Here is a 25,083-nt window from a genome sequence, read left to right as displayed (position 1 = left end):
CACTTGCAGTGTCTATGTGGCCCTGTCAGATCTGAAATCCAGATTTCAGCAGCTGCATGGGGCCAGCTTGATCAGACTTTGTTCTTTTTTGTTTTTTAAATAACAGAGGTGGTGCATTTTTCAGAATGCATATGAATATGGCCTTTGGAGCGATGAAAATACACCCCATTCATAGTCAGTTTGTTACCATAAAGCTCAGGGGGACATTCAGTCTGGTTGGAAGTAATAGGAAAAGGCACTGAGCCAGCAGTCAGGGCTCTAGTCAAGCCTGGTGACCTTGGGCAAGGACTTTCCACCTCTCTGGGTCTCAGCTTTCTCATCTGTAAAATGGAACGGAAGGCTCCATCCTTAAGTCAGGGAGCTGTAAGATGAGGGAGGCACCTTAGGGAGTATGGCCACAGTCTGACCCCAGACTCAAAGCTACCAGAAGGCAGCAGGCACACAAAGCAGTGCTTGTTAGGATGGGCTTCAGACCCACCCAGCTCAGGCCCTGCATGCTCACCCCAAGGTGCAGGAAGCTGGGCATCCAAGGACTCACGGGACTAGCTGAGGCAGCTCCAGAAGTGCCAGGGGTGCACCAACCAGCCTGCAAACCAGAATCACCTGGGAGCTTAAAAAAAAGATGGGGGGGGGGGCTTCCCAGGTGGCGCAGTGGTTGAGAAACTGCCTGCCAATGCAGGGAACACGGGTTCGAGCCCTGGTCTGGGAAGATCCCACATGCCGCGGAGCGGCTGGGCACGTGAGCCACAATTGCTGAGCCTGCGCGTCTGGAGCCTGTGCTCCGCAACAAGAGAGGCTGCGACGGTGAGAGGCCCGCGCACCGCGATGAAGAGTGGCCCCCACTTGCCGCAAATGGAGAAAGCCCTCGCACAGAAACGAAGACCCAACACAGCCATAAATATAAAAATAAATTAATTAATTAATTAATTAAAAAAAAAAAAAAGATGGGGGGGCGGCTTGTCCCAGGCCCCACCCTGACCAATTCAAGAACAATCCCATGTACAGGCCTTTTTTTTTTTTTTAATTTTTACTTATTTATTTATTTTTAGCTGTGTTGGGTCTTCGTTTCTGTGCGAGGGCTTTCTCTAGTTGCGGCAAGCGGGGGCCACTCTTCATCGCGGTGCGCGGGCCTCTCACTGTCGCGGCCTCTCTTGTTGCGGAGCACAGGCTCCAGACACGCAGGTTCAGTAACTGTGGCTCACGGGCCTAGTTGCTCCGCAGCACGTGGGATCTTCCCAGACCAGGGCTCGAACCCGTGTCCCCTGCATTGGCAGGCAGATTCTCAACCACTACGCCACCAGGGAAGCCCCCAGGCCTTTTTAAAAAGCCCTCAGGTACTTCTCCCCGTGCAGCTGGGTGAAGCTCCCCCAGGAAACAGTATTTCCTGAATCCTCTAAAGGTGAGTCTTCTCATCCCAGGGCTCCACATGAACTTATTCCTTATTCTCCAAGGGAATTTATTAATTTTGTGTTTTCACCTAGATGATAATCTATTTTTTTTTAGTCAGTTACAGAGACAAGGTTTTCTCTTTGCTGTGGTAATTTGCAGTAAGAGTTTTGTTTCCTAAATTGATGTGCAATGAAATGATGTTAATGGGAATGTCCAGGGGGCGGGAGAAAATTTTTAGTGAGCATGGTGTCCTTCTATTTACTCAGGTCTGAGAAACCTTGGAGAGTACAGTCTGGGACTGAAAATGTGGAAGACATGTCCAGTGTCACAGGCTTTGAGAGCAGAGAGTTGGCTTTGGGACCCGGAACGGAGGAGCAAATGTGGCCAGAGAGGAGCAGGGAGGGGTGGGGGAGGAATGAGCCTCGGGGGTGGGAGCGGGGACCTCAGGGGGTTCCTCAGTGGGGAGATACAGCTGACATCCCTGGCAGTGGGACCCACAGGTGCAAAAGCTCAGGAGAGGAAAAGAACAGGTTTATTCTGTGTGTCCTTCCATCTAAGCAGTTGTAGGGTGGGAAGGCATCAAGGAAGAGCAGAAATGAAGCTGGGCGAGGCCACGTGGTGGCCATGTTAATTTTCTCGGGCTGCCATAACAAAGTACCACATATGGCGTGGCTTACACAATAGAAACTTATGATCTTACAATTCTGGAGGCTGGAAAGTCCAGGACCAAGCTGTCACAGGTTCGGGTCCTTTTGGCGGCTGTGAGGGATACCCTGTCCATGCCTCTCTCCTTTTGGTGGTTGCTGGTGATCTTTGCCATTTCTTGGCTTGTAGACGTATCACCCAAATTTCTTCGTTCATGTTCACATGGCCTTCTCCCTCTGTGCATGTCTCTGTATCCAAAGTTCCCCTTTTCATCAGGATACCAGTCATACTGGATCAGGACCCACTCTAATGGCCTCATTTTACCTCTGTAAAAACCCTAACTCCAAAAGGTCATGTTCTGAAGTCCTAGGGTTTAGGACTCCATCATATCTTTTTGCGAAGAACACAACCCAACCTATAACAGTGGCCAACCTTGCATGTCCGGCTTAGGAGCTTGGACTCCACTTAAATTGGATCCCTCTCCACCGGACACCCGCAAACTATTCTCTTTAGTTAAAGCCCAAATTACGTAGCCCTGGTACAAGCCCTCATCAGTGTGCTTTTCCTTGTTAGCTTGTTCAATCAGTTGAAATGGTATTTCTTTTAGGCAATCAGTGTCTGTGCCCCAAGGGACCATCAATTCCATGAGGGCAGGGCAGCAGGATGCTCTGTTCCCTGTTACACCCTCAAGGTTGGAAGAGCATCCAGCACCCTCTGGCCGCATAAAAATGAACACGAAAGAGTGAACAAACATGTGGAACACGCATCTGAGGGTGTCAAGGAGCCACCCACAGGATTAGAGCTGGGGGGAAACTCTGGGGGAGGCTGAGGCGGTGCCCTAGAGAGAGGTGATGCCAGCCCCTCGAGGGCAAGGGCAGGGAGAGGGGAGGGGAGGGAACAGATAAAAGAGGTGATGAAGGCAAGGAATGAACAGGTCTCAATAGGCCTCAGGGTGCAGGAGAAGGAGAACCCAAGCCTCCCCCTCCCCCGGGCAGCGGCTGCGCCAGCTGGCAGGTCTCCCCAGGCTCTGACCCTGCCACTTGCCTCCACGTGGCCAGTGAATGACTTCTCCCACAGGTGCTGGACTTCCCTTCCCTCCCAGGGCAGACAGCTGGCAGGACCTCAGAACCTCAGGTCCCCAGAGAGGAAGGAGGAGCTAAGCTGGCCCTGCCATGGGCAGCCAACTGGGAGGCGGCCTGGGGCCCTGCCTTGGGTCACGTGTCACAGAGACCAGGCAGGCTCAGGACTGCTTGAGAGCACCCAGTGGGTCTGCCCCCAACCACTGGTGACTGTGGCAGGGGTGCCCAGCCCCGTGGGGGGCAGCTTGGTGCAGGAACAGTGTTCCTAAATCCACCAAGATTCCCCCCATTTACAGGACGGCAAACTGAGGCCTTCAGAAGGAGAGAGCAGCAGCACAGTAGGAGGTGGAGCCTAAAGTCAAGGCCTCCTCCTCCATTCACCCCAGCTAAGCCCCTTACTTTCAGGGCCTCTGTTGCCTTGGCTGTAGAATGGGAATTAAAAAGGCGCTCTAGGGCTTCCCTAGTGGCGCAGTGGTTGAGAATCTGCCTGCAAATGCAGGGGACACGGGTTCGAGCCCTGGTCTGGGAAGATCCCACATGCCGCGGAGCAGCTGGGCCCGTGAGCCACAACTACTGAACCTGTGCGTCTGGAGCCTGTGCTCCGCAACAAGAGAGGCCACGATAGTGAGAGGCCCTTGCACCGCGATGAAGAGTAGCCCCCACTCGCCGCAACTAGAGAAAGCCCTGGCACAGAAACGAAGACCCAACACAGCTAAAAATAAATTAATTAATTAAAAAAAAAAAAAAGGCGCTCTAGGAGCTACGATTTGATCACTGCCATTTTCCCTCAAGACTCCTTTTGAACCAACACCACCTATTTCTCTTTTGATACTCAGCTCTCTCTCATGCCCTCAACACCTCTTCCGGAGATTGTATTCCCGAGATGTGTTTGTTCAGCTTATTTCTCATTATCTTAGGTATTGTCACCTCTTGGATGATTCCTCATCCACTTTGAACAAGGGGTTTGGATGCCGTGCTCCTTCAGGGTGACTCTTGCTTGAATTGAAAGGTGAGTCCTTTCTCTAGGTTGCAGTTTCCAAAATTTCCTGTGGGATCCCAGATTTGAAAACAACCTTAGAAGTACATCACTTAAGTCACCCCTCACCTGATGCTTGGCTTCTGTCCATGTCTACTCAGTCACAATGTCATCCAAGTAAGGCAGGGGTCATGCCCTGCCAGCAAAGGCCTATCCTACTTCCCAGTGACTCTAACCTTTAGAAAGTTTTTCCTCATATTGAGCAAATCTGCCTCAGTGGGTCCCTTGAGGACAGGGGTGGCCACCACCTGCCCTTGGCATTTAGAACAGAGCCTGGTGACCTGGAAATAACGAGAATCGCTTCTTGCCTAAATTAACTATAACCCTCCCCTTTCTTTCCAGCTCTGCCCTCCCAGGTGACTGTTGACCAGATGAAACACCACTGGCCACTCAGGTGAGGAGTTTTCCCAGATTCCTTGACCAGTCTGTAGCTGGAACCAGGAGAGCATAGACAATGGGAACCACAGATTATCTGAAAGTGTCTTACTAAATCTTTGTCAAAAATGACAAGTCACAGAAAGGCTTGGCTACTATTAGTATGGGTGGTGAAACCAAACAACTACACAATCCAAACCCTTTCCTAACGAGGATGGAAATGTCCTCATTAGGAATATAGAGTCAGGAAAGGGTGGTGCCCAAGGCCCAGCTAACCCACAAGATGGACCACAGGCCTCTGAACCACTGTGACCAACCTCTCTCAGGGGATGTCCACTGACTAGATGCACCTGCTGGGGCCCCAGTGACAAAAGATGGCCCAGTCCGAGGGCTTATCCAAGGGACTGTTTACAGAACTATGGACAGGGTTAAGGGAATCCACTAGGGGTACTAAATCACCAGGGATGTAGCAGCAGCTGGGAGCTCTAACTTCCCTGGAATCTGAAGCTTGGAGGGAGGAAGCTGTCGTGAGAGTCTGGAAGGAGCTGGGGCCAGGGGAGGCGCTGCAGCTGTCAGGAGAGAAGTGCAGCCATCACCCGACCACAGCACAGAAGGGAGGGAGCCTGGGGAAGAAATACCCCAACCTCTCCCTCCTCCCACCTCCTTCCCATTGACCGAACCCAACCAGAAGGCCAAGGGCAAGTAGTGCAGGGAGGCCGTCCATAGAGACAGCTTCCAGGGCACAGAGCAGGGAGGAGAAGGCAGCAGCGATCTGGACGTTATCCAGCTCACCATTAGCTTCCAATGTCGCATCCTTTCATCCAGCAAATGTTTATTGATCACCTAGTACCTGTCAGGCGCTGTCCTAAGCTCTGGTGACACATAAATGATTCTACAGACCTTGACCCTGCCACCAAAGCGAAGTCTAAACAAATAATCACTGAAATATAATTACCGATCGGGATACATTCCGTGGAAGAAAAAATAAGGAATGTGATAAGAGATGTAAAGGAAGGTCTGGTTTCTCCACGGGCACTGGAGAAGGCTTCTTTGAAGATGTCACATTTAAGCTGAGCCCTGAGCGATAACTTCAGTTTAGGCAGGGAATGACTGAGGGCGGTGTGTTCCAGGAAGAATAAACAGAATATGCAAAGACTCCAAGATGGGCACTTTCAAGAGACTGCACACAGCCCGTGTGCCTGGAGTTCAATGAGCGAGACTCAAGGTGAGGGAGGGGAGAGAGGCATGGTCCAGGTAACACTGCACCCTGGTGAGGAGTTTGTATGTTTTCCCAAGAGTGGAGGGCAGCCACTGGCCCCATGTCATGGGTCCAGGGCTTCCATTCAGCCTAATACTGCCATTCCAGGCTCCTCAGTAGGGTTCTTGATGAGCATGAGTGTCAGGCCTCGGACTAACCTCCTTCCTCCACTGCAGGACACCTCCAGGAGCTGTGGGATGGCAACATTGGGCTTTGGGGTCATTGAGGCAGAGGTGACTCCACTCAGGTTCATCATCACTTTACCAGTTCCACAAACCTTGACTTTTCTTAAGCCCACTTGAGATAAGGAAGTTCATTCCTGGGCTTCCCACAGCACCACCCTGCTCACCTCCAGCCTCAGAGTTCTCAGAAGGGAAGTTCACAAAAAAAGAAGCCATTTTCTACACTTGAAACCCTCTGGAAATTGCTGGCAACCTTAGTGCTTCTGGGATTGATTGAAGGGCAGGAGTAGAATATGGAGCAACTGGAACTCTCACCCAGCTGCCGACGGGAGGTCATGCAAGTGCAGTCGCTGTGGGAAAGTGTTTGGCAGCAGCTCCTAAAGCTAAGCACGCACACACCCCAGGACCCGGCAATGCTACCTCTGGGGACAAACCTGAGAGAAATGAGTGCAAGTCTAACAAAAGACACGTACTAGACTAGAAAGTTCCCAGCAGCATCGTCCATAACAGTCCCAAACTAGAAAGAACCCACGTGTCCACCAAGGTAGAATGGATACACCAACTGTGATAGATTCACACAGAAATGTACCATATAACACAGCAATAAAAAGGAACCAACTACTGATACATGGAACAACATGGATGAATCTCAAAACCGTGTTGTGTGGAAGAAGCAAGACTCTAACCAGCACCTACTGTATAATTCCACTTATGTGCAATCCCAGAAGAGACCAAACTAATCTATGGTGATAGGAGTCGGAGCATGGTTGTGGGGGTGGTGGTAGAGGGGTCATGAGAGACACTTCTGGCTGCTGGAAATGTTTTTCGATCTGGGGCATATACACAGGAGTATACCTTTGTCAAAACTCATTAAACTGTACTCAACTTTTAAACTTAAGATTTATACACTTTGGAGCATCTAAATCATATGTCAATTTTAAAAACAGCTGGGCAGCACCTGGCTTTCACCCCTCAGCCCTGAAGGAAAGCAAACACTTCCATCTTTCTTATCCCTGGGTCATAAACTATATTGTTTCCAAACAAAGCTGTATCTGAACAGTGTTTATTTCACTCTTTTGAGTGCCTCCACCAGCAGGGTTTTTACAACTCTGTCCAGCTTCTTTGGAAGGATGCTCTCCACCCACTTCACCCCCAAAGTAACCAAGGGCTGTCTTCATAAACAGATGCTTCCACTAAGCAGATGTTTCGGACTGCCCACTCCTGCACGGCTCTGCCAGTGTCTGCAGGGCAATGAGATGAGTTTGGGGTTCCTGTTTCCAAGAGGATTTGAGTGGGTGGCACTACAGCTTGGAGTTTCCCTGTTATCACTTGGGGAACACTATCTTTTGGCAACTGTACCTGCAAATTCAGATTAACAGAGCCCTTTGCCATCCCATAAAGTCAGTTTCCCTTTCCTCAAATCTCATAAACAGCCCTGCTCCCCATCTGAGCTGGCTTTATGTATTTATGATAACCTAGGTTCAAATCTGGCATGTACAGAGCCCTATCTATCCCCCACCCCCATCCTTTTCTGAGGAATCCAAAGGATAAAGTCTGGTTATAAAAGGCCATGGCCAACCTGCTGGGCTACGGGTGGAAGCTCTGGGGCCACACGGTAAGTCACAGCCCCACGTGGGCAGGGAGCCGGGTAGGGGTAGGGCTGCCAGGGGGACGTGGCCCAGAACAGGGGAGCACAGCAGTGGGAAGACCCTGAGTCCAGGGTCCGAGAGAGGCGCTGCCCAACTCCCTGTGTGCAGGGAGGCCTCAGCCTCAGGGTCCCCACCTCGAGGGAGGGCCCCATGTGTGCTGAAGGCTGCCTGCCCTGTCCTCCAGCCTCGTGCCTGTGCATCTGGTGTCCGTGCGCGTCTCTCTTCATCCTCGAAGATGCTGCCCTCTTGGACCATCGGCCTTCTCCTGCTGGCCACAGTCAGAGGTGAGGATGCTGTCACCATCCCTTTGGTGACCGTGCCTGGGCTGGCCTTTGGGTGAGACAGACAGAGGCATCATCTTCCTAATTAATAGCATTATCATTATTGCATGAAACAGCAATCGCTGCCAGTTGGGGAGTGATGACTCTAGTAAAGGCAGGGCACTGTGCTCAACAAGGATGATCCCAGCATTGTCCAGCTTGGTTCCCGTCCTCCTGCAAAGGCTCCAGTGGCTGGAGCAGGCGGTGGAGGTGGCAGGCAGCTGGGCCAGGTGGAGAGTGGGACGTGCTTGTCAGGCCCCCAATACCCTCAGGCCCTGGGCATGGACAAGTGCACGTCTGCAGACTAAAATCTTGTGGACGTGTCCCCCTGTGAACTCCCGTCCTGCCCGGCCTTCTGCCCAGAGGAGATGCAGACGCCCACGTTCTACTTGTCCTGAAACCTCCCTTGTTACCAAAGCCCCCTTGAGCCCGAATCTGCTTATTCCCATCCCCCCACCTCCTCACAAGTGTACCTCGCAGGTGTACCTCACAGGTGCTCTCTTTCCCACGCTGCTGGGTCTTCTCACCTCCTCTCCCATCAGTCAGAACCCCTCACTGCCTGGCTCGGGCCCCCAAACCCTGCTGAGCACAGTCTCCCCAAGAGCAGACACGGTCTCCTCCAGTCCCTGCGAGGGCTTTCTTCTGCATCCAGACGCTTCCCCCTTGTCTCCTCGGCTTGTCCCCAGCCCCCTCTTGCCTTTCTGGAATTCCACCCTGGCCTTGCAGCCAGACCCAGCCCCTGACAGGAGAGCCCGTGTGGGGTTTGGCTGCTCCACAGGCCTTTCCAACCCCTCTTGGTCTCCTTCGCTGATCTGCTGCTTCCTCCTGCCCCAGACATGGGCATTCCCAAAGGTCACTCCAGGTGCCCTCCTCATCCTTCTGTTCCTCAGGACTGCCCCATTGTCCAGTCTCCACCAGCACAGCCCCAGTCCTCCCAAGCTCCAGGCAGCTCCACCAGGGCCTCCCAACCTGCCTCAGACTCACTTGTCCCACACCAGGCTTGGACACCACCCCCTAGCCCCATCCCCCCACCTCTTCCTTAACCTCCTCTGCCATCAGGTCAGAACGCCTCTCCCCTCTCCAGGCCCACAGCCCTGCCCCCAGGCTCCCCCGCCTCTGAGCCACTTACACTTGGCTCCCACCCCACTCACCGGCTCAGCACCCCCAGCACTTGCCCACTACCCACCTAATGCCCAGGCGTCTTAATCTGGCATCGAAGCCCCTGCGCTTACCATCTGAAGCCAAGGTTGCTTTAGCCTCCTGTGGCCTTTCCTGTGGGACTGTTCCCTCCTCCCAGAATGAACTCAACGCTGTCATTGTTCCTTCCCAGTTAGATTTCCTCTCTTTCAGGGCCGGGTTTCGATCTGATTTGTCTCTATGGCTCCCCAGTTCCTACTTTTATTCCCAGTTAAGCTTCTCAGGTTCAAATCGTGGCTCCACCACCGGCTGTGACCTTGGGTAGCTGACTTTTCGTCTCTGTGCCTTGGGCTCTTCTTCTGTCAAATAGAGGTAATATTCATTCCTTCCTCATGGGCTGTTTGGAGGCTGAACAGGCCAATACTGGTAAAACACTAGTGTGGTATCTGGCACATAGTAAACAACAAGTATTAACTATTACCAGTTTTTGAATGAATGACCAATATTTGGCTCCATCAGTTGAGGAAGCCTAAGAGAGAAAATCCATTGTAATCCTCTGGATTTGAAATTATGTCACCCCTGGTTATACTGGGGGTGACATAATTGTGAAAATATGTCATGGACTAGAGAAAGGACCCTCAGATTTAGATGGGGTTATTTAGGTCATCAATTGCATGTACTGAGCCCCTACTATACACAGTATGATGCAAAAATAAATTCTCCCTGTTCTTAAGACATTTACCTTTTCAAAGAACAACAGGGAAATCTGAAATGGCAGAGAATAATTTGGAAAAAACAAAGGTGCATAGAAGGATGACGGGAAGACATGTGGACTGGACAGATGCCCAGGAATGCCTACTGTGTGCACGGCCTGTGCTGGGTGTAAGAGAGACCTCAAGGCTCATCGAGTAGCATCTCTGTGCTACGACATTCGTAGACACTTGATAAATACCTGATGGTTGATGAGTGGATGTAAAGGGCCATCTGGGAGTTTCCTGCAAGAGGTAGTTTTAAGGCTGAAGGTTCCCAGGAATTCTCAGTGATTCCCCAACTTGCCTGATGAAGAGGGGCACTTATTAAATATGCTGTTTCTCAGGCCCCACCCCAGACCCTCTGAATCAGAATCTCTGAGGGAGGGGCCTGGGAGTGTCTATATGCTCATTCACCCTCAGCCCCCAGGTGGTACTTATCACCACAGAAGTCTGAGGAACATTGACAGCAAAGATAAAGATGAAAAAAAAAAAAAAAAAAAAAAAAAAAGATAAAGATGAGCATTGGCCTTCGCCAGCCCTGAGCTGTACCCTGAAGAGTACTCCCGAGTAGCTGAGATGACATTGCTCCTTCTAAGAACCTCACAAGTGTCCTGTTTGTTCCTCTTCCTGCCCCAGGAAAGGAGATCTGCTATAAACCTTTTGGCTGCTTTTCCGATGAAAAACCATGGACCGGGATCCTTCAGCGGCCTTTAAAGTTATTTCCCTGGTCTCCCAAGGACATTGACGCCCACTTTCTTCTGTATACAAATGAGAATCCAAATAACTACCAAGTAAGAGGGGCACAGAATGACCACATGGTGGGGGATTTGGGCGCCCACACTGGAGCCTTCACATGGTTGTCTGAGGAATAATTCACTGCCTTGGAACTTTTCTCATGATGCTCCCTCACCAGTGTTAGACTTAGAGCCATCTTAGCTCTCGGGATCATAAATCCCTTCGAGTATCTGATGAAATCTATGGACGCCCAACCCGGAAACTGACACATTCACACACTTGTGCACAGAACTGCGGGGCTTCCCGGGATTAGAACCCTGTCTGGGGAGGAAGGGGGTGTGAGCAGCTCTTATGGAGAAACCCAGACCTATGTATCCCTGAGAGGGTCTGTCTTCTTTCCGAACCAGGCAGTGGAGGGAGCGTATCCCCTCAGAGGGTAGGGATCGGGGGATGTAAATCCTTCCTCAGGAGCTAGAAGGGGAACAGGGGACATTTAACGACAAAGGAGAAATTTGGGGACCCTTGGAACAATCTTCAGTTCCCAGAAGTCCTGCCAGGTGGAGGCCAGCAGGCTTCCTCCAGGTGCTCAGAAGTGAACAGGAAGAACTTGCTCAGAACTCAAGCAGCTCACAGCTCTGACCCCAAACCAAGTTTGAGAGAGCAGGGTGCCTGTCTATAGGTCCCCGAGGTCACCTACTGTGGGATTCTAGGTGACAAACTACACACCCAGAGTCCCCATTTAAAAAGATAATTTTTTTAAATAAAATATATTTTATGCAAAAAAAAAAAATCCTGAGAAGGGACTCATAGACTTCCCCAGATGGCCAAAGAGGTCCTGGCACAGAAAAGCTGAGGAACCCCTGGGCCAGAAGCATCAGGCATGAGGGGAGATGCACCTCAATGGAGAAGGAAGGGCTTTAAATGCATAAAATAAAAAACATTGGATTACAAAGGACACTAATTATATTGGAAAACAGTTATCAGAACATTTAAAAAGATAAATATGGGTTGTAGTAATATGTGTGCTGCTTTGTTATCTCACTAAATAACAAGGCCTAGGGGTTGGTCTAATAACTTCTGTAATTTTAAATAGTAATGAGTACAAATGATATTTTTAAATATCTGTAACAACTGTAATATAAAATGAAAATATCTGCCACCTCTATTGGTGACAGAGTATTGCTAAGTCTACTATGCTTGTTGCTCAATTTCACAATTAACAAAAACGCTATATTTCAGTATAGAAAAATCACTAAACTTGGACGTTCTGAATTCTGTCCTCCAACCCTAAGTCAGGAACTCCTGTTCTAGCCTCACCCAACTTCTTGGGAGTTGAATCTGTCACCTTGGTCTTACGGGAACGGGCTCTAATGGGTATGTGGCTTGGAAAGGCCAACATTCAAGTTCATCTTTTCTAATTTAACCAGAGGATCAATGTCACTGACCTAGCCACCATCGAGGCTTCCAACTTCCAACTGGACCGCAAGACACGTTTCATCATCCACGGCTTCCTAGACAAGGGGGAGGAGAACTGGATAATTGACCTGTGCAAGGTAGGCACTCACCCTCCTCACCTGGTGAGAGCAGCGCCCAGCACACGGAGTCAAACGCTGCATCCCCTGAAGCTGGGAAAGGATAACCTCCCAGGAGAGATGGGTCCATCCTAAAACCGCTGAGGAGAACTCGGGTTCTCATGGGCACCCAATGTCAAGGTCTCCCAACCCACGAACCTCTAGCCAAACATCTCCTTATGAGGCTGAAAAGACCCAGAGTCCAGTCAGAAAGTCCCAGAGGTGGAGACAACAGCAAATTACCTGGCGTTTGTCTCTGATGGTTTATATAAAACCCTTGTATGACATAAAAAATACTTTACCCCCTGCAGCACTACTCTCCAATAGCATTTTCTGTGACGATGGAAGTGTTCTATATCTGCACTACCCGAATCAGGAGCCACTGGCCACCTGTGCTTACTGAGCACTTGACTTGTGGCTAGTGTGACCAAAGAACTGAATTTTAAATTTTATTTCATTTTAATTAATTGTAAAGAGCCACATGAGGCTCGTGGCCACAGTATTGGACAGTGCAGATCTATAGCGATCATGAATATTAGTAATGAATTATTTTTCATACCATCCATTTCCTGAGCACTTACTGTGAGTCTGGCGTTGCGCTAATCATTCCACAGTCCTTGTCCCGTTTAACCCTCCCAGCCATGCTGTGAGGCAGGCACAGCATGGTTCTCATTTTATAGATGAAGAGATTAAGGCAAAGAAAAGTTCAGTACTCGCCCAAAGTTGAATCCAGAGGTGGAATGCGAAATGAGGTCTTCTCTCCACAAGACACCACAATCCCGTGTGTCTACAGCTTTAGCCTGTAGGAGGTGCCCATGGCACGGCTCTTAGAGGCTTAAGCTGCACTGGGATAAGACCTCGAGCAGCTTCTGCCCGAGCACGTGACTCCTGAGTTCCAGAGGGAGGCTATGCAGACCTGGAAATTGGAGAGCCGAGGGTATGTGGTCCACCATGATGCCTTGACCCCCAGCCAACCACTCCCAACTTCAAAATGCAGTCCAGGACCTCCCCAAATGAACAAAGGATATAGTGTAGCCCTTTCTGATGTTTCTTCCCCCCACCCCCCAAGGGACCAGTATCTGTGCTTGGGTTACACTGCATGATACAAAAGATGCATGTATCCGGGAGAGTTGTCTCCTACCTCGGTCTAAATTTCATCTTATTAAACTTGTCCCTCAATACTTTATATCTCCCATCAGAGCATTTTGGGGAACATAAAAGCAGCCTCTCTGTGGCTTCAACTATCTCGTATAAGGGTCTGCAAACTTTCCTGTAGAAGAGCAGGTGATAAATATTGTAGCATTTGTGGGTCATATGGTTTCAGCTCACATGGCTTCTGTTGTAGCTATGAGGCAGAGATGAACAATATGTAAACAAATGGGTGTGGCCGTTTGCAATAAAACTTCATAAAAGCAGTTAGCAAACTACTACCCAAGTGGATTTGGCACTCGGGCAGTATTTTGCTAACCCCTGACCTCATAAGTTATCTTTCTGACCTGGTTGTGTCAATGACCATCTGTAAAACCTCAGACAAGTCACTCTGTTCCGGGCCTCAGTTTCCACATCTGCTAAGTGGGAGTAAGTATACCCAGTTCACAGCACTGTGGTGCGGATCAGGACGAGTGTGAGGAATATTAAAGCTCTGACACAAGCTAGAGGCTTGACGGTTGTGAATTCCTATCTCTGGAGTGTGCCACCCGTGGCTGTTAATAAACTGGTTTCTCCCTCATGTTTGTCTTTCCCAGAAAATGATTAAAGTGGAGAAGGTGAACTGCGTGTGTGTTGACTGGAAGCGCGGGGCCCGGACGGGATACACCCAAGCCGTCCACAACACGCGGGTCGTGGGAGCCGAGATCGCTTTCTTAATACAAGGGCTTTCGGTAAACCCCTGCCTGGGCCACATCCTGTGGGTCGGGGGCAGGGAGAGGGGCAGGCCAGCACCCCGTGGCACCCAGGGGCAGCCTGGGGACCCATGGGTAGAGGCAGAGCCTGAAAGCCGGGAGCCCAAGAAGGGCCTTCGCTACATGAAGCTGCAAACTTCCTCCCTCTGGGGACGTCCTGAAGATCCCTAGCTGCGGGGCCTGAGGCAGACTAACCTCTTCAAGCCTCAGTTTCCCCTTTTGAAATAAGCCTTCCTTGCAGGCTGTTCTGGGAATTGTAGAGCAGGCTGGGCTGCCCTGAAGTTCTCAGCCCAGATGAGTCTTGACTCTCAGGGAAGGTCGAGTGTGGAGAACCCCAGAGCCGGGCCCATCACCACGTTCTGGACTGGCCCAGCCCCTGCCGGGGACGAGGGGAGGGAGGTCCGCGGTGGGCTGCGTGTGGGAGCCGGCAGAGCACTGCCAGTTCCGGCCAAGGCGGCCTGCAGATGACGCGCTGGCCGCTGGTCAGCACCCTTACCCTGCGCGCCAGCCGGACCCCAGGACCTGCAGACTGTGGCCACCCGGGGGCCGTGTCGCGCTGTCCTAGGCGGCGGCCTGGAGCCGGGGGTCGTTCCTCCCGAGTTTCCAGCCTGGGTCCTGCCCCGATCGCCGCTCCCCGAGGGCCGGCACGTCCCCACCCGGTGCTCTGGGACCTGACGCTCCTTCCCTCCGCAGACCCAGCTGGGCTATGACCCCGAGAACGTGCACCTCATCGGCCACAGCCTGGGCGCGCACACGGCCGCTGAGGCGGGCAGGAGGCTGGGGGGCCGCGTGGGCAGGATCACAGGTAGGGGCGCTGGGCCGGGGCTGGGGGCGGGCGCCGGCCCAGCCAGGGGAGCAGGCGGTGGAAGGCGAGACCCGCGCACTTCCCACGGCCAAGGGCGCCCCTTCTGGTCCTCCTAGAACTGGTTTTAGGTGGTGCAGGGGACTTAAAAAATAATTGTTCGTATATTTTCATGTGTACTAGAAAATACACGATTGTAAGCAAAAATACATTTATAAAAAAAGAAAAATATAACTAACACATTAAACTCATGACTTCAGGGTTATTATTGCTAGAGTATGGCAAAGCTCTTTAAAAAGTGAGCTGATTTTTGAAAAAAATCAATTCATCAGTTCCACAAATATTTACTGAATGTCTTCGCTGTGCCAGGACAGGCAGAAAATGAAAGTGACTAGCGGAGACCTGCCATAGGAGGTGCTCAGTAAAGAATGAATGGAGGAGGGAAGGGAGGAAGGAAACGCTAGGCAGAATGAATACACAGACATAGACACAGACAACCGTTTGGTGCACCACATCAGTATGTAACTTAGGCAAACTGTTCAAGTCAACATTTAATGAATGCGTCTGTTGCTCTGGGCACCGGGCTAGGCTTCGGGTGAAGGATAAAGGGTCAATAGTTCATGTTTACCCAGAATTTTTCAGTTTGCAATGTCCTTTCTCTTAGATCTTTTCATGGGATTTTCACAGTTACCCTGCCAGGGGAGTTACTGTTGTTATTCCCACTTTCCAAGTTCAAGGAGGACAGGCACGTGGCCTTGAGCAGAGCCAGTACTAGATGTGGGTCCTGAGTGCCCTGCTCCTTCCACTTTCTGCTTCTCTTTGAAGACGAACTGGGCAGGGTCCCTGCCTCAGGAAATCCACAGTCTAGTGCAGGAGGCAGACAACTAAGTAGGCAAATAAAAGCCAAAGCAGAATTAACTAATGCAAAAGAATCCTATGCAATGAGGAGGGAATGAGCCAAGAAAGGAGAGGCTACATTTTCCATGAAGAGGTGGTATTTGAGGGGGTCTTGGAGGGGAGAGAGTCAGATTAGGGGAGAATGTGGGGAAGTGAGTGGCAGGCTGGAGGCCATGACCAAAGACGCGGGGGAATGGACGGTGCAGGGCTCGGAGACTGTGGAGGAGCCGGGCCAGGCCCGGGAGCTCAGTCTTGGAGGGCAGCGGCCAAACAGAACGTGTGTGAGGGAAAAAAGGAAAAGGGAGACGAGGGGAGCAAGGGCACCATCCCGATCTCCCATGACGCCAGGCAGTGGGGATTTCTGGATGTTCTATGACAGGCAACGACCCCACTGGCAGCCTTTCTGTCCCAGCCTGTCTCCCAAGCGGACCAGGAGCTACAGACTCAATTCTCCAAACGATGACTGCTGGGGCGTGGGGTCCTTTGCCCAGGAATCCCCATGGATTTTGTGTGCACAGGGTTTAGATCCTGGGTGGTCTTAGAGTGCAGCCTCCCTGCCCACCTCCCCCTTCTTAGGGCTGGACCCGGCACAGCCATGCTTCCAGGGCACGCCAGAGGAGGTTCGGCTGGACCCGTCCGATGCCATGTTTGTGGATGTGATTCACACGGACTCTGCTCCCACAATCCCTTTCCTGGGTAAGTTCCTCACCCCACCTCTCAGGGACCAGGGCCGTAACTGATGAGAGCAGGTCCAGGCATGTGCCCCCTGCCACCCTCCCCCACCTGCACACACATACCACAGGGTGGTATTCAAAATGGTTAACCAACCAGTCAAAATGGGTGTTTGGGCACCAACCAGTCAAAATGGGTGTCAGCCACAAACAAACAGCCAGTTCAGTGCCAGTGATATCAGCCTGAGGCCCCAGGTAGGACAGAAGACTTCTATAACCTATGGAAGGCTCACTCAGTCTCCAAACTCTGCATCCTTCCCTAGTCTGTCAATATCCAGGGTGGTATTTATTATTGATGTTTGACCTGTACTTGCAAAATGCAAAGGTAATCTTTGCATTTTTTTTCTTCTTTTGTCAAAGCTTTGCTTACAGTTTGTTTTGTTGGAGATTAAATATAGCCCTTAATTTAATTCTTCTAAAATTAACATTCTTTTTTCAATATTTTCTTGTATAACCACTCATGAAATGTGCCAATAAAGGGTATGTTTTTGATGATCCTATCACTTACGGAATGTTTACCATGTGCTGCACTGAACATTTCGTATACATTTGCTCATTAATTGTTGTTAACAACCCTGAAAAGTGGGTATTGTTATTACCACTTCATAGCTGAGGAAACTGAGGCTCGACAAGGTCAAGTAATTGCCCAAGATCACAGATATGTAAGAAGAACCAGGATGTGATCACAGGTCTGTGTGCTTCAAAATCCAAACCACCTAGCCATTATGCTGTGGTTCTCAATATAACAACAAAGTTTATGGGGTCTCAGTGTAACACTATAATGTAGAAACCAAAATTTTAAAGTGAATAAGGTAATAAAAAGTGCACCAGCCCTGCCATGTGTCTTCTGGTGCATAATGGTATCAGGACACCGATGATGGTATCGTTGTTGTTCAGGGCCTCCCCAAGACAGACAGATAGACACACATACACGTGTGCCCGCTCACCCAGAGCCTCCCTCCCCCCTCATCTCACGTCCTCTGCTCTCTCCTCCTTTCTTGTCTCGCCAAGTGCTCATCTGAGAACTTTCACAGAGCCAGAGACAGGGTGGCTACACTGTGGGGAGAAGTTGCCAGGAAGGCTCTTGCCCCCATTGGAAGGAGCTGAACGCTCTTTGTGGTCACCACCTGACCCTGGGACCACTTCCCTCCCGCTCACCTCTGCTGCCAATGTTTCAGGTTTTGGAATGAGCCAAAAGGTGGGCCACCTGGATTTCTACCCAAATGGAGGAAAGGAAATGCCTGGATGTCAGAAAAGTGCCCTGTCAACCATCATTGATATAAATGCAATATGGGAAGGTATGTAAACGAGAGAAGCAAGACAGCAGCTGCTCCACTTGGGGAGAAGGCAGGTGGTGTGGTCTGTGCCGGGCATTTTCACAGCAGTGGCACGAGGTAGTTACTGTGCTTAGCCCCATTTTACAGACGAGGAAATGGGGTCAGAAAGGTGATAAAACTTGCCCAAGGCCACCTTATGTTTAAGCCCAATTTCTGTCTGCAAAGCCCGACCCCATGCCCAGCCTGCGCCTTCTCCCCCTGATCAGGATGCTGGGACGTGGGCCGCACGGGCACATCAGTTAGGCCCCAGCTTTGCCTTTGGCCCCCGCCCTTCCTTCAGTGCAGGCTCCTTGAAGATCTGCAGAGCATAAGCAAAGATTTGGAGGGCCTTGACTTTCTTGCCATTTGCTACTGTCAGGTGCTAGGGATGGAAAGGGACTGAGCTGGTAAGGAGACGATGGGGGGAAGGGGGAGGACGGACGTGCCCTGGGGGTTTGAGGGGCACGTGCATGGAGGCGGGGGGGCCTGGGGGTCTGGGGGACGAGCCTTGTACGTGTCTCCATTTATCTGAGAGAGCAGGCTCAGTACCCCTAATATTAGGTGACCTGAAGTACCATCTCCATTAGCCATCCCTTGTTCTGGCCTGGGGCTATTCCTGTCGCCCCTCCCCTGAGAACGGGCTTCACTCTCCTCCTTAAAAGTGGAGGCTTTGAGTCTGTGATCGTCTCATTTTAGTCTTTATTTTTTCTGAGTGGGGAGTTCCCCGAGGCCAGGGGCTGTGGCCTGGGCGACCCGGACTCCTCAGGACCCTGCGCAGGGCCTGGCGCAAAGCAAGCTCTGTGTCGTGCTTGTTACCTTGAGCTGAGCAGCCCTCCGTGGCATTTTAATCTTGCATGTGCTTCATGTGAAAAAGCAGAGTCGATAAAACAATAGCCAACATCCACCGACAGTCGGTGGAGCTTTTCACCTCCTCTCTGCTCAGCACCAGGTAACCCGAGGGAGGGCTCCTTGGCTGATCTGCTTTCTGAAAGAACACCAGAGTCACAATGAGGGCTGCCTCCTCTCAGATGGGACGAGCAGGGCACACATAATAGGAAGGAGCCCAGGTTTAATTAGAAAGGTGACCGGTCGCTGGAACGTGCTTCTGTTGTGTGCGTGCCGAGTCACCCTGGCTGCTGAGGAACAATTACATCCGCTTGCTTCCCTAACATGGAATCCCTGGGCAGCAATTTTGGATGAAAGAGACAGTTAAGTTCGAAACAGGTCCTATTGTCTGGTAATGAGTGTTGGTGTGGGGCGCGCGGGACTAGGGGGCTATGGAGAGCTAATCCCCCAAGCACAAAGGGCAACGTTCCTTTCCCCACGGGTGGCGGATGAAGCCCGGCAGAACCCCCAGCAGTGGTCCCCAGGTATGCCAGGGTCACTGCGGATCACTCCATGGGAAGTTTGTACCTAGTAGCTGGAGACAGGAAAAATCAATTTCCCAAACAAGAGGACTTTGGTTTAAAGAGAAAGACGGTAAATAAAATGCAGTGAAAGAGTAGCCAGAGGCCATGGTGACCTTGCTCTCCATTGCTTTTACCTTATGCCTGGAGGAGTAAGAAGGAAGAATTTCTCAGCCCGAGAAAAGCTTGGTTCACGCGAAAGGTGAAGTATGATATATCTCTAACCAACGCCCCCTACTCCCCCAAGCCTTCGTTATTCATTTACGTTACACGCCTGGCCCCCGAGGATTAGACAGAGGTGCTTGTTAGACCTTCTCACTCCCTAACACTTGCCTAGCCCCGAGGGGGACCACCCCAGAAAATGGACAGTGCCGGGGAGAGGAAAGCAACTCCAGCCAACCACCACTACTAAACAAGCCCCCAACTTTTCTACTTGCCCCAAAGTATGTCAAGGTCAATGACAGAAATTTTGACTTGTGACCAAGGTGTTCAGGAGCACCAACACCCACCTGTGAAATGCGGAGGTGATTCCTCTCTGGGACAAAATGGTTCGGGCTTCAAAAGTTTAATGCCTCTTGTGAGCGCCCTTGGCCTTTGCCTTCTCAGGAACCCGAGACTTTGTGGCTTGCAATCACCTAAGAAGCTACAAGTATTACTCAAGCAGTATCCTCAGCCCCGATGGCTTCCTAGGCTACCCTTGTGCATCCTACAATGAGTTTCAGGAGGTAGGTCACAACAGGGGCCCAGGGAAGTTGGTGGTGATGGTGGTTTTGGCCCTTTGGCTTGCAACAGAGCAGAGATGTAACTCCACGGCTAATGAAAGGAGGCACTAGAAATGCTGAGGCTCACAGAGCCTTCCTCCCAGGAATAGGATGGGCAGGACGGGGACAGCACAGACTTGAACTGTGCTGGGCCTTCCCTAGATCCCCAACTTTTCATTCTGGAAAATTCCCAATGTGTGCAAGGATGCACGGGTAGATGGATGCATGCATGCCTGGATCAGTGGATGGGGAGAAGGGGTAGAATGGATACATGGATGGAAGGAAGAATAGGTAGATGAGAAGATGGATGAGGGATGGATGGATGGATGGATAGATAGGAGGATGGAAAGGAAAATGGGTGAGTCAAAGGCCTACGACTCACAGACAGACTGTTTTCTTTCACTAGAGCGGCTGTTTCCCTTGTCCTGCTGAAGGATGCCCCAAAATGGGGCACTATGCTGACCAATTTCAGGGGAAAACCAGGGCTGTGGGACAAACCTTTTTCCTGAACACAGGAAGCAGTGGTAACTTTACTCGTAAGTTTCCATTTTACTCATTTAAAAATTCTTGCAAATAATTTTAGAGTATCAGCCTTATTAGGACCCTTGGTAGCAATTGACAGAAACTCAACTCCAACCAGTTTAAGCTATAATGGAAAGACAGTAGAATGGCATTTGTCTTGGATCTCAAGTTCACCCTTTAACCAAAAATCCTGATCAATGGAATAAAGTACAGTGATTGGCCCAGGCTGGGTCACATGTCTGCCCACCCCAGGGGCAGGAAGGATGGATCCATTAACAGAAGAGGGCAAGGTGGGGCAAAGCCACTGTAAGTCAACAAGTCTCCCAGCTAAATACCTCCCCTACCAGTCCCCCTGCACACACACAAGCACGCTGCATTTCTGTTGTTGTTTTGCCCAGCTTCTCATTAAAAAAGTACAAGATAGTGAAATGATCAAGATTCTTTTGTTATAAATAATGTCACATGGTAGCCGAATAGAAGAGCAATTAGTTTTCAAGGGATTTTTACATTAAAAAGAGAAAATTATATAGCACTTCACAAAACTCTTTTCACATACAGTATTTCACGTAATCCTCACAATATTTATCATGAAAGATCACGGTTTGGCACTCTCTATAAAGTCTTATATGTATATTCCTTTAACCCAGTCATTCCACTTTTCAGAGCGTACCTTAGGAAAATTACTTGCATGAGAAAGTGCTCAAGGGTGTTCACTGCAGCATTGTTTTTAATACCAGAAGATCGGAGAGAGAAACCTGGATACCCACCAATTGGTAAACTACCAAATACTGTACAGAACCGCTAAAAAGAAGGAGATAGCTCTATGTGCTGAGGAGAGATCTCTAAGGCATATTTAGTGAAAAGGCAAGTGACAAAACAGCCTGCAACATGTCATGTATCAGTCAGGGTCCCAACAGGAGACAGAACTCATCCAAGTGGCTCAAATGGAGAGACTTTACTGAAGGGGCTCCAGTTAGAGGTGTGGGCAGGGTTAAAGGAACAAGCAAAATTTTTCATGTTAAATTTTTACTTACCCATATTCATATTTCCCAAAATTTTATAATAAAATATTTTTATTTGTAACAAGAAAAAAAAAAAAAAAAAAAAAGCCAGGGATGCTGAGGCCCCCGGAATCTGGTGGCTGTGCAGCTCTCAGAATGCAGGGAAGGAGGGAGTTTCTGCCAGACTCATGCTTCTGGAGCAAGCGGGGAGCCAGGGAGATGACACCTGCACGTCTCTCCTCTTGCCTTCTGACCTCCTGCATACACCTCATTAGCTAAACCCGGCTAAAAGCCAGCAGCAAGGATCCTGGGGTGGGAGGCAAACATTCTGGAACACAGGGCAGGAAAGAGAAAGGGAATCATTCTGGGGTGGGGATGGGTGGAGAGAATAGAGAATAGCAGCACATACTATTTAAAGAAGGGAAAAGAAGCCTATATTCTTTTATATACATATATGTGTGAGAGAAAGAGAAAGCTCTAGATCAGCATATCTCAACCTCACACTACTGACATTTGGGGCTGGATGATTCGTTGTTGTAGGCGTCTGTCTTGTGCATTGCAGTTTGTTTAACAGATCCTTGGTCTCTACCCACTAGATGCCAGTAGCTCTCCACACCCACCCCGCCTCACCCCCAGTGTGACAACCAAAGAAGCCTCCAGACATTGCCAAATGTCCCCAGGGAGGCAAAATCTCCCCCTGATTGGGAACCACTGGACTTGATTAAGTATAGAGACCAAAGTGGTGACATCAGGGAAGGACCTGGGATACAGGGCAGGTAGATGGGGTGCTGATGAAGGTTGTTTCTTTTTATAATTTACCTGGGTTGTTTTTCTATTGAGAATATGTCCGTCGCATGTGAAAATAGCAATAAACGAAAAGAGCAGTAGGTGATTTATCCAAACATTAGAGCCACAAGCATCTCCCTCTCCCTGTGGCCTTTCTGGGGATGGCCAGTGATGTGTACCCAGGGTACACAGGTGCAGTAACCGGCTGCCCTGCATCCCTCAGGGCACATACATTGCTGTATCAACAAGAGATTGCGCTGAAGTGTAAGATTTACTTCCTCTTGAGTCCCTCACCCCCACCTAGAATCTGAATCCTGGGACCCCAAACCTCACTTAAGGAAATCATTACTCACATTCACCCTTACCTCTCATCCACGGGGGACTTAGAGCTTGGAACAAGACTGCGTCCACGGGGTCATTCTTTTCAACAGGAGGAGTTAATCGAATGATTGTATTTCTTTCAACAGGTTGGAGATATAGGGTATCTGTCACACTGGCTGGAAAACAGAAAGTGAGTGGGCACATCAAGATTGCTTTGTATGGAAGTAATGGAAACTCAAAACAATATGAAATTTTCAAGTAAGTTTGATAGTAAAGTGAAGTGACCATACTTTCCATAATAGATTCTTCATACAAGATTGGGTATAAACTGCTTTATAAATCTAGCCATCTATTATACAGAACCATTGAATCCTGGAATGTCAAAGCTGGAAGGAAGGCTTAGCATCCGGTTCAATCACCCCATTTTACACACGAGAGGAGTGAGGCCCAGAGGGGGAACTGGCTATTTAAAATGAGACAAATGCTAACTCCTTTTGGATTGTCAGTCGTTGCTTCCTGACTTAGGTTTTATGAATATCAAATTCTCCTTAGGCCAGGCACGTTTGTATGGCAACTCCCTTCCCGGCAACACACACACAGGAAGCCTGAGGCCAGCTTCTCGTTGCTGTGGTAGCCTCAGCACCTACTCTTGCTGGACACGTGAGGTACTTGGCAAATGTGTGTTGGATGAATGCATAACCGTGCTGTAAAAATACATTCTGTTTTTTGCACTAACTTTTACATAATAATTTTCGTGTTAAGTTAAAGTTCTTTGACAACTTCCTGTGCTACATATGAGGGACTAACAAATGACCTCGGCTGACCCGCAGGCATCTTTGAACATAAGACGTTGCATTAATATAGTCCTGCAGTGAACTAATAGGGTTAATATGCCACCCCAAATATTTAACTTCCCTCTAGGGACAAACTAAGACAGTGGAAATCTAGAGTCCAGTGTTTTTTAAAGGTCTGTTCTTCACAAATACATTTGTGTTTTAGTAGCCCCTGGATGTGCATGAAGTCATACAACCTATTTGCAGAAAACCAGAAACAGCAGCCATTGTTTGAAGAAAAACTAAATTGCCATCATCCTATGTATTTATATATCCAGCTGATACAACATTTTCTGTCTATGTTTTCAGAGGATCCCTCCAACCAAATGCAAGTCATATGCATGACATTGATGTGGACCTCAATGTAGGAAAAGTCCAGAAGGTCAAGTTCCTCTGGAACAACAATGTGATAAATCTCTTCCAGGCCAAACTGGGGGCTTCCCGAATTACAGTGCAAAGTGGTGAAGACAGGGCTGAGTGAGTATCTTTTATTCCATCTAAGTTTTATTTTCCATATTTAGCTATCAATCTATTCACCAATCCATCCATGCATCCAGTCACCCACCTACCCAGCTACGTATTCATCGACTCATCCATTCATCCAGCCCTTTCTGCTCACCCACTTACCTATCCACTTATCCATCCAGCCATCTCTCCAGACCTGTCTCCTCACCCTTCTGGCTGTTCAGCCATCCATCCATTCATCTACCCAACTATTCATCTCAACTCTCCATCTATCCATCCAATTTACTTTGAAAAATCAATCATTTTCCTTAAGCCAAATTCAACTTGACAGGAGCAAGGCCTCAGTGGTAAGGCATAGATTCAAGAAACAGGCAAAGATGAAACTCTTTTACCTTAAGCAATAAGGAAGACACGTGCAGTACTTGTAGGAAATCTCTGAGTTAATTTCAGCTGGGGTGCAGGTATTAATGTAAATTGTTTTGTTTGGAGACTATGGCATGTGTTGGGATCTAGCTTACAGGGCCAAGCTCTTCTCATTCGGAGGGAACAGAGTCTTACTTGGTAGGAGTTGGGAGAGTACCTAATTGTGTTTAAAATATGGAAACTCCTAATTGTGTTTAAAATATGGTCCACCTTAAAAGAAGATCACCATTGCTAGGCCCCAAACCCCCTAGACCTTGAAAATCTTTGGTCTGACCACTGATTCACTCTCAGCTCGTTAAAAGCCCAAGGAGGGGAGGAGGTTCTCTGAGTGGATTTGCTGGGTGAGAGTCACTTGGACTCTGCCTGGTGTAGCAGAAAGCTTTTCAGTCAGAGAGGTCCAAATCCCAGCGAGCTGGCCAAAAGCTGTTTATTCATCTGAGGTCACACTTCCACAGCAAACTAGCCTCATGCTGGAAATGTTTTCTTCCACAGGTATAATTTTTGCAGCAGCGACATGGTGCAAGAAGACGTTTTACAAACTCTGTACCCTTGTTAAAAATGTGGTGGCCTCAGAAGACCTAAATAGACATTTCTCCAAAGAAGATATACAGATCGCCAACAAACACATTAAAGACTGCTCAACATCATTAATCATTAGAGAAACGCAAATCAAAACTACAGTGAGATATCATCTCACACCGGTCAGAATGGCCATAATCAAAAAATCTACAAACAATAAATGGGAATGTAAATTGATACAGCCACTATGGAGAACAGTATGGAGGGTCCT

The 25,083-nt window shown here is 49.4% G+C and overlaps 1 protein-coding gene across 1 annotated transcript; it reads left to right on the top strand.

Annotated features, from left to right (window-relative positions):
- The first annotated feature begins 7,848 nt into the window (after positions 1-7,848).
- Positions 7,849-24,849, top strand: LOC102998208 (pancreatic lipase-related protein 2). The gene is made up of 12 exons (XM_007173151.2): positions 7,849-7,897; positions 10,459-10,613; positions 11,985-12,110; positions 13,874-14,008; positions 14,723-14,834; positions 16,305-16,424; positions 17,638-17,757; positions 19,788-19,906; positions 20,349-20,478; positions 22,719-22,830; positions 23,715-23,882; positions 24,786-24,849. Exons 1-12 carry the CDS (start codon positions 7,849-7,851, stop codon positions 24,847-24,849), a joined length of 1,410 nt encoding a protein of 469 aa, XP_007173213.2.
- The last annotated feature ends 234 nt before the right edge of the window (positions 24,850-25,083 follow it).

Source organism: Balaenoptera acutorostrata, chromosome 16 (genome assembly GCF_949987535.1).
Source record: "Balaenoptera acutorostrata chromosome 16, mBalAcu1.1, whole genome shotgun sequence".
NCBI classification, from domain to species: domain Eukaryota; kingdom Metazoa; phylum Chordata; class Mammalia; order Artiodactyla; family Balaenopteridae; genus Balaenoptera; species Balaenoptera acutorostrata.
Note: the sequence above shows the minus strand (reverse complement) of the source record. Positions and strands in the feature narration are given on the sequence as shown.

Coding starts and splice junctions, on each gene's coding strand:
- LOC102998208 (XM_007173151.2), top strand. CDS start 7,849: ATGCTGCCCTCTTGGACCATCGGCCTTCTCCTGCTGGCCACAGTCAGA. Junction 14,009..14,722: donor TCTTAATACAAGGGCTTTCG/GTAAACCCCTGC, acceptor TTCCCTCCGCAG/ACCCAGCTGGGCTATGACCC. Junction 19,907..20,348: donor CCTACAATGAGTTTCAGGAG/GTAGGTCACAAC, acceptor TTCTTTCACTAG/AGCGGCTGTTTCCCTTGTCC.